This window comes from Urocampus carinirostris, chromosome 3 (genome assembly GCF_059441175.1).
Source record: "Urocampus carinirostris isolate Australia breed hairy pipefish chromosome 3, RoL_Ucar_1.0, whole genome shotgun sequence".
NCBI classification, from domain to species: Eukaryota; Metazoa; Chordata; class Actinopteri; order Syngnathiformes; family Syngnathidae; genus Urocampus; species Urocampus carinirostris.
In genome coordinates this window covers 39,059,512-39,069,017 of record NC_142351.1, presented here as the reverse complement: position 1 = coordinate 39,069,017, position 9,506 = coordinate 39,059,512, and the positions used below count along the sequence as shown (strand labels likewise).

The 9,506-nt window shown below is 40.7% G+C and overlaps 1 protein-coding gene and 1 pseudogene across 1 annotated transcript; both read right to left on the bottom strand.

Moving 5' to 3' along the window:
- Positions 1-2,279: 2,279 nt before the first annotated feature.
- On the bottom strand, positions 2,280-8,871 carry LOC148369654 (uncharacterized). The gene is made up of 2 exons (XM_088331771.1): positions 8,476-8,871; positions 2,280-3,693 (listed from the first exon to the last, which is right to left on the bottom strand). The coding sequence occupies exons 1-2, from the start codon at positions 8,519-8,521 to the stop codon at positions 2,729-2,731; spliced, it is 1,011 nt and encodes a 336-aa protein (XP_088187897.1). The 5' UTR covers positions 8,522-8,871; the 3' UTR covers positions 2,280-2,728.
- Positions 8,210-8,295, bottom strand: LOC148369655 (U2 spliceosomal RNA; annotated as a pseudogene).
- Positions 8,872-9,506: the final 635 nt, after the last annotated feature.

Below are 9,506 nucleotides of genomic sequence, written 5' to 3'. Positions count from 1 at the left end.
CGCTGTTTGTTGGCGTTGCCGAAGATCACGGTAAATGATGTCCGGAGAATTGTCTGAGCGTCCAGTGCAGCACCACAGACCAAACTTGAAAAAGCAAGAGTAACTGCGTCACATTTTAGGGAGGTCAGTCATGTTGCTCCAAGCAAAGCAGAAAACCTGGCAGAAAGACTCATCCGAGGAACACGACAAACTGAACACATGAAGAGGGGTCTGCAAATAGAATGCTAGAATGCAAATAGAGTGCCTTAAAGGATTATGCCGTTTAAAAAAAATGTGAACTTAACCAGATGCACTGTTGAGCGACCATCATTTGGGCTCGTTGAAATTAAACGCCCAAATATACAAACTTACATAGATTGCAAGTACCTAAAAATTAATCATGATGTGCATAAACTAAAAGCAAGCCATTGCCATTATTGGCAAGTCCAAGGGCAGTTGCTGATTACAGGACTTGAATGGTGTGACGTTGTCATCAGTTCCAATGAAGACATTTCTTGTGCAGCGCATTCACAGAGCCAATGCTGTGTTGCATTGTATGAAACAAAGTTGATTTGTTTTTCTTTTTGGTTATTATATTGGTTAAAATACCTTTCAATGTGCAAATAAGTTGACATGGAACAAATTTCAATGCAATACTTTTATTAAAGAAAAAGTCAACAAGCTGCAACAGGAGCCATGTGTGTAATTTAAAGAAAGCAAAAACAACATAAAATTCAATACTAAAGCATATTGCAGGTAAGTTATCAGGGGTCAAATATCTACACACATCTTTGGACATTAGCTATCTGGTCAGAGCTTTGAAAATGTCGGCTACACACTCGAGAGCTACTTTTAACGATGAAGTCGTCCTTTTGATTATTGATGACCCACCGTTTTCGTAATTCTGAGTTTTGGGGAAACGTATGGAAGCTTAGGACCGATTTTCAGGTAGCCGATGCTGTACATTGAGGTACACAGCAGTGGGCCCACCCAACAACCAGAAAAGTCAAGGGATGACCCGGTTCTGCATGGGCTCGTACTTGCGGCAGCTAAAACTTGTACCAAACAATCACTTGATACCAGTGTCTTTTAACTTGCCACCAACACATCTTTTTGTTCGAGACTTTTTAAAGAAATTTGATTTAGAAACACAAGAATGGCACATTTTACAATTCGGGTGGTTGTGGAAAGTAGAAGCAAGAAGGTAGAGGACCCATCTGAGCATCCCGGGCAGAGGACTGGAGGATGTTGCTTGGGAGGGTGGGAAGAAATCCCACTTGAGAAGACAGAGCTGTGCCCCTGCACAACAGTATTGCCCTGTACACATTGGTTAACTGCTGTTAAAAGTGTCGATAAAAATGGTTCAAACCTCATATTGTTAGATTATGATATAATGAAATTGTGAATGTATTTAATTACTGTTAAAAGTGTCGATAAAAATTGTTCAAACCTCATATTGTTAGAAAATGATATAATGAAATTGTGAATGTGTTTAATTGCTGTTGAAAGTGTCAATAAAAAAATGTTCAAACCCGAACTGTCTCCCCGCTTTTGAAAAAAAAAAAAACATTTGTGCGTTTACAAGTCATTCTGACCTTTGGTGGGCATAAGAAAAGTTGAAATAAATTGCAAATAACGTCAAAAATCAAATCCGTATTCTGCTTTGGCGGGTTTGTTGCAAGCATAGCATTCAGAACAGCGCTGACCGGAAACTTCCAACTATTTTCCAACTCAGATTTTTGCGAATATACGTCATTGTCTCTCATGCATATAGCCCATTACTGTTGGAAAATATTTACATTTTCACTATCTAGACGTATCAAAATTGAAATAGGTTGAAATATAAATTACTATAGATAACAAAAATATTTGAAAAAATGTTGGCCGAGGCATATGTCTAAAATGCAATGTGCGCTAACTTTAAAAAAAAAAACGTTTTATTGAACAAAACGGATAAACATTTCCCCACAGAATTTCTGAGCTTTTTCTCCGTCCCTCTGTGCTCTCAGTGGAGGGAGGTTTTTTCCTAAAGACTTTATTCATCCAGGAGTTATTAATCGTTTTATGCTAAATTAAACTTTTTTTAAATGGATAATAAAGTTATATCAAAAATGTAACAATGCGTATCCTATCAAATTTGAATATTTTATTAGAATGTCAAATTATCTTTTCATTTCCAACTGTATTTTAATGGGGTTACTCGAATGCTGGGAATTAGACGTAGGTTGCAGCACGCCGCAAAGTAGTATTTGTAGAGGAAATAGAAAGGGATCTACTTTTTGGGGTCATGGAGAAACGAGTACAATGAAATGGTGTATAGTTTTATTTTTTTTTCCAGTATTTGTAAGGTAAACACACCAAATAACATCAGATTACATTCAATTTTTCAATATCACCTTTCATAATTAAAAACAATGAATAACTTATTTCCATTTTTTTGTATACAGTACATCAAAATGAAAAACTAATTATTTCTCATGTGTATTTCTTAGCAAAAAAATAAAACAAATGCTTAACATGAACCACTTCAGCAAATATCTCCCAAAAAACAATAATTTATTTTTCTTTCATTTCAGGAAGAAGGTAACAGTCGAATGCAGACGCAACAAGGTGACGAGCTCACTGAAGTGAGAACCAAAATAAAAAGAAAGAAAAAATGCTGATGGGGAAAAGCTCAAGCTTATCTAGGACATTTTGTTAAAAGTTCAGTTAGAAGGTTTCTTAATGGTGTGGATTCTTGAGTGATATTTTAAGGTATTTGACCGCAAAATGAACAGGAAAAAGGTCTCTCTTCAGTGTGGATTCTTGTGTGCTTTATTAGGTTTGGTTTGCGACTGAATTTTTTATCACAAACTGAGCAAGCAAAATACTTTTTGCCTGTGTGGGTTCTTGTGTGTCTTTTTAAGCTCCCACTCTCAGTGAATCTTTGACCGCAAACTGAGCAGGAGAAAGGCTTTTCACCAGTGTGGGTTAGTGTGTGTGATATCAAGTTTACTTTCTGGGTGAATTTTTTACCACAGGCTAAACAGTTAAAAGGTTTTTCCCCTGTGTGGATCCTTGTGTGCTTGGTTAGATCTTGCTTACGGCTGAATTTATTACCACAAACTGAGCAAGCAAAAGGCTTCTCACCAGTGTGGGTTCTTGCGTGTCTTTTTAAGCTCTCACTCACAGGGAATCTTTTACCGCAATCTGAGCAGGCAAAAGGCTTCTCGCCACTGTGGGTTTTAGTGTGTGTTTTCAAGTGTCCTTTCTGGGCGTATTTTTGACCACAAACTAAACAGTTGAAAGGCTTTTCACCAGTGTGACTTCTTGTGTGTCTTTTTAAGCTCCAATTATCTTTGAATCGTTTTCCACAAACTGAGCAGGCAAAAGGCTTCTCACCAGTGTGAACTTTCATATGCAACTTCAAATGAGACTTGTGTCGAAACGTTTTCCCACACTGATAACATGTGTTATCACCTTCAGACTGTTTGTCGCTTTCAGTGTTTGCAGAGTCAGCCGTATCGTCTTCTGTGTTCACTTGATCTTCGATGGACGAACAGACCCCAGTTTCTAGCAACACTGTAAAACCTTCCTCTTCCTTGACACGAACAGTTTCCACATCCTCAATCTTCAGCTTAACGTGATAAGGCTTAAAATCCTCCTCTTCCTCAATTTTAATCCCAGGCAACTCTGGTTTCGGCTGTGCAGTAGGAAGATATTTTTCTCTGGCGTCTGCAAGACAAAAGTCAAACCACATTTATTTGTTAACCCATAATCACAAAAGTCCGCACAGACTACTATGACAACATCACCTGAACTGAACCCTACATGAGGGCAACAAATAACTAAAAAAGATGAGCAAATTTGAGAAACCTTGAGATGGGATCGCACATGCAGTTATCTCTCTTCCATGATGACCAGGCGGCTGCAATGGATGTTGCAAGGGCATCAATGGGCGATACACAGTCAACATTAAATGTAATAAGAGATATCATGCAAAAAGTCCAGTTGACAGCAACAACTAGCTTCTGGTCTCAAGATCCTGACCGATGCAGCCGGCTCTATTTTAGTGATGGGCACATTTTTTGACTAACGGATCTTGGGTAGTAATATTTTGAAGAAATGGTCGATTTAATTTAAGGGAAACCGTAATATTTGACCACTTGATGCCTCTATATTGTGTGGTGCAGGGTTTGGGAACATATGGCTTGCAAGGGCCTGCTTCACCCAAAGCCAGGGGTCAGCAACTTTTTCGATGTGGAGTGCCACTTTCAAATTTCCTTGTAAATCAGTGTGCCACACCAAGATTAATGAATCGCACAAATTTCGTTTTATCCAACATAGCTGTAATTTTACACCAGCCCAAATACACGACATAGATATACATTAAAATCATATAACTGACAAATTTATCTTCCAATATTCTTCTTCATTAATAAACTAAAAAATGAATGTGAGCAACATGTGGAAAGGCCTGTAGACATCCATGACTTCAACTTTTTACCACAAGATGTAACCAGAATCCACCTTTCTTCACCAACAATGAACTCCTATCAAAAAACAACTGATATGGGCAGCTACCATACCATTCATCAATGACATCTCATTGCAGAAAATATAAAAACTTGAAATAACAGCAGCAAGGCAGAAGGCTACTTGAAAAGCAGTGCAACAGAAATAACAGCCAAACTGCAACAAACACACACACTTATTCAATATAGTTGCCATCAGTAAATGGTTTTCCGTGCTTTGCTATGCAGTGAGCAATGTGATAGCTTGTGTTTTTAGCAGTGACAAAGGTTTTCAGGATCTGTGTTTGTTTGGCGTACCTACCAGGACACGGCACATTTTAATGTCTTTGCCTTGTTAAACTCATCCTTGAATTCGTGTTCATGTTTCGTCTCGTAATGACATTTAAAACTTGATGTGCGAGGTACACGCTCTCTGGGGATAATGCACAAACGTCACGGTAATTAACGTGAATTATTTCCCTGGCTGTCATAATTCGTTCATTTATCGTGTGCCGGTGTTTATAAAGCTAGGTTAATACACGGATCTCCCCTCCTCTCCTCGGCGCCACGCAGACACACACGGAGCAGAGGAGGAGGGGCGCTACCGTAAAGCCTCCGTGAAGCCTCTGAACAACACGGCGAGCATCTGAAAAAAAAAATCATTATTTTGCCGTGCGCTCGCCTGCCCACTGCTGACACGCATGTTATTGGTTGCCGAACCCTGCGCGAAGCCAACAAAGCCATTTTCGAGGTTATTTAAAGAAGTTGGAGGCAGCCAGGAATAGAATGGTGATTTAACTTGGCTTGATAGTTTAAGTATCATGTTTCAGACTGATGGTGATGTTACTCTGATGAGTACATTATGAAATGGTCCAACGATATGTAGCATGATATATTTCAGTGATAGCTGACATTGTACAGACACGTATTTGTTTATCAAAAGCGGCCCGCTGGCAGGCAGTCAGAACTTAAAGGGGTTAAGTTACCCATTATCTTCACTACTTATCTTCAGTAGTGTCACAGGGATGGTAGAGCCCTTCCCAGTTTTCTTCAGGCAGTGGGCAGGAGACACCCTAAACTGGTTGCCAGACAGTTCCAGGGCACACAGAGACATCACTCACTCGCTCATTCTCACCAAGGGACAATTTGGACTAGCCAACTAATCTGAAATGCATGTTGGAATGTGGGAAGAAACCGTAGAAAACCCACGCGAGCACGGAGAGAACAAGCAAACTCTGCACAGGAAGGCTGGTGGGTGGATTTGAACCCATTACCTCAGAACTGTGCCACCGACGCACTGGTTAAGGTACTGTATATTATGAAAATGTTTTCTGTGTACCATCTTTCGTTGAGAATATCTCATGTGGCACAGCCATTTTCAGATCTCTCCAGAGATGTTCGATCGGATTCAAGTCTGGACTCTGGCTGGGCCACTCCAGGACATTCACGGAGTGGTTCTGAAGCCAATCTTTTGAGATCTTGGCTGTGTGCTTTGGGTCGTTGTCCTGCTGAAAAATGAACCTTCGCCCCAGCCTGAGGTCAAGAGCGCTCTGGAGCAGGTTTTCAATCTAGGATATCTCTATATATTGCTGCATTCATTTTCCTTCTATCCTGACTAGTCTGCCAGTTCCTGCTGCTGAAAAACATCCCCACAGCATGATGCTGCCACCACCATGCTTCACTGTAGGGATGGTATTGGCCTGGTGATGAGCGGTGCTTGGTTTCCTCCAAACATGGCGCCTGGCATTCACACCAAAGAGTTCAATCTTTGTCTCATCAGACCAGAGAATTTTGTTTCTCATGGTCTGAGAGTCATTCAGGTTCCTTTTTGGCAAATTCCAGACGGGCTTCCATGTTCCTTTTAATAAGGAGTGGCTTTCATCTGGCCACTCTACCATACAGGCCTGATTAGTTGATTGCTGCAGAGATGGTTGTCCTTCTGGAAGGCTCTCCTCTCTCCACAGAGGAACGCTGGAGCTCTTACAGAGTGACCATCGGGTTCTTGGTCACCTCCCTGACTAAGGCCTTTCTCCCCCGATCGCTCAGTTTAGAAGGCCGGCCAGCTCTAGGAAGAGTCCTGTTGGTTCCAAATGTCTTCCATTTACGAATAATGGAGGCCACTGTGCTCATTGGGACCTTCAAAGCAGCAGAAATGTTTCTGTATCCTTCCCCAGATGTGTGCCTAGAGACAATCCTGTCTCGCGGGTCTACAGACAGTTCTTTTGACTTCATGCTTGGTGTTTGTGCTCTGACATGCACACTCAACTGTGGGACCTTAGATAGACAGGTGTGTGCCTTTCCAAATCATGTCCAATCAACTGAATTTACTGCAGGTGGACTCCAATTAAGCTGTAGAAAGATCTCAAGGATGATCAGTGGAAAAAAGATGCAACTGAGCTCAATTTTGAGCTTCATGGCAAAGGCCGTGAATACTTATGTAAATGTGATTTCTTAGTTTTCTATTTTTAATAAATTCAAAAAAGTAAAAAAAAAAAACGTTTTCACATTGTCATAATGGAGTATTTTGTGTAGAATTTTGAGATAAAGGATTAAATTAATACAATTTGGAATGAGGCTGTAACATAACAAAATGTGGAAAAAGTGAAGCGCTGTGAATACTTTCCAGATGCACTGTATATCCGGATTTAAACACGTCCTAGTGGTTGTGTAAAATCTGCAAAAACTAAAATACAGCCAACGCAGTGATGTTTTGGGCCTGACAACAAAAGCAGCCTAGATGGTATGGCGCCCGCTCCGAGACTGGGAGGTCGCTTGAGTCGCTGGTTCAAGCCTCGGCTGAGTCATACCTAAGACTTACAACATTGTTTTTTTTTTTAGTTTAAACAAATTTATTGACACTAATAACAGCAAACAAACAATGTGAGGTTTTAACAACCCTTCTCGACAATCTTAACAGCAATGAAGCATATTCACAATTTTGATATGTAACATCTTTGTTAGTGTCAATAGATCCGTCCGGTTTGAAAAAATCTATTGACACTAATAACAGCAAACAAAACAATGTGAGGTTTGAACAACCCTTCTCGACAATCTTAACAGCAATCAAGCATATGTACTCATTGCCTCCCTGCTTGGCGCTCGGCATTAAGGGTTGGAATTGGGGGGGATTGGGTCACCTAATGACTAAAATAGCTGCGCCCTGTTTGGCTGCGGCTGCATCGGCCCGTACAGTTTAACTGTACAGGTCAGGTGTATCGACGTTTTGTTCTGTGTCCATGGTTACAAGGAATGACAATAAAAGTAAATTATATTCTATTCTAAAAGAACTACATTACCCATAATGCTGCATTGTTACTGAGCTTGCGCGTAGTATAACCCAATGTTGGGAGTTGTAACGGGCAGACAAGCGAATGACACGAAAGTAAACACCCTGTCCACACCACCGTGCCTCGTCTCCTCAATGAACGCATGAGAAACAACAGAAAAGCACCACTACATCACGAATTTTCAGGACTTCTCATCTATAAAATACATCCATACTTATTTGAAAATAATCAGCGAGAGAAAAGCTCGAGTCCTATTCGAAATATCGCACAGCCAATTATTAGGGTGGGGCGGGGGAATTTTGTAAGGGTTATTGTTCTATATTCGTTATCAATTATCCATTATCGGTCAATTCATAATTCACTACAAAGCCACGGGCCAAAACACTTGTTCTCAGCCAAGAGGCCGAGTCAAGGTCCTAGCCACAGAGCCACGCAGCGATCAGTGCGAAAGCACCGTTCCCGGAAGTACTGCAATACCGGGCCGATGCGTGGAGTGGACAGAGCAAGCTCTTATTCCATCTCCGAATTGCAAAAATGCTAGAATTCAGTTCATCAAATCATGATACGCTACAAAGACCACAGCCGTCACGTGCGGCATGGCTTTTTTTTAATAGCTATGCTGTTACATCTAGATTCTTACACCGTCATATTGGCCGATTTGTCTTGAATCTTGGCGAAAGATGTATTCGAAATGAAGAGAAACTACAGTGACTAACGTTCTGTGAGCTCCTCTTTGAGATGACCCTTCCCACTTGAGCACATTCTCCACGTTTGAAAATCACGCTCGATTGTTACCAAGTTAAATAGACATTTTCCATCTGGCTGAAGCAGAACGCCTCGAGGTCAGACCGACACGAGTGAACAATCAATGTGTCGGTGGGGAGTAAAAGGCAGTAACTACACTAAGTACAGACCAGTGAAAAATGACCTTGAATTTTTCCTGCTGTTAAGTTTAAGTAGTTATAGGTAAAAAAGAGGGCATTTGGCAGTATCGTTTTTTATTATATTCTTCTGCGGTTGGTGAGCGGCCATGTCCACTTCTCATTCAAAACACGACCGCAATGTATTACGGAAGAGAGAGCACAACCAAAGTGTACTCTTCTTCTTTTTGTATTCTTCTTCTGCTCCCTTCTTTTTCTTCTTCTTTGAGTCAACATCAATCACCTTGGTGCATTACCGCCTCCCCATCATTTCGGACTTATGTAGTAGCTCAGGAGGTAGAGCGATCGTTTTAGCATTAAGGGATCCCAGTTCGAATCCCGGCTTGTCCGTGTTACATGTAGAAGTGTCATTGGGTAAGACACAGAACCCCCAATACCCCCAATAAGCAGGTTAGCGCCTTACATGGCTGCACAGATCACGGCCACTATTGGGAAATGTGAAGCACAATGTAAAAGGCGCTTTGGGAAGTCATTGACTTGAAAAGCGCTATATACATGTAAATGCAGATCATTTCTGCTTCATCCTAAAATGACCGGTAAATTACGCATTCATGAATTGTATCCAAAATAGTTTCAATTACTGACACTAAAGAGACAGAGAGAGATTATATGAAGACCCAGCTCTAGTTGGAATTTTAGAAACTGGAAATTTTGTGGATTGAAAACAATATTGGGTTCTCAATGTGCTCCTAGTGTGAACTAAACCAAAGCACATCTTACCTGCCATGTGAAAGCGAAAGTTTAAATTTAGATCATTACTGCGTGGTTAAAATATGATCACTTTTTGGTTGGACTACAAGCAACTC

Coding starts and splice junctions, on each gene's coding strand:
- LOC148369654 (XM_088331771.1), bottom strand. CDS start 8,521: ATGTGCTCAAGTGGGAAGGGTCATCTCAAAGAGGAGCTCACAGAAC. Junction 3,694..8,475: donor CAAAGAGGAGCTCACAGAAC/GTTAGTCACTGT, acceptor TTTGTCTTGCAG/ACGCCAGAGAAAAATATCTT.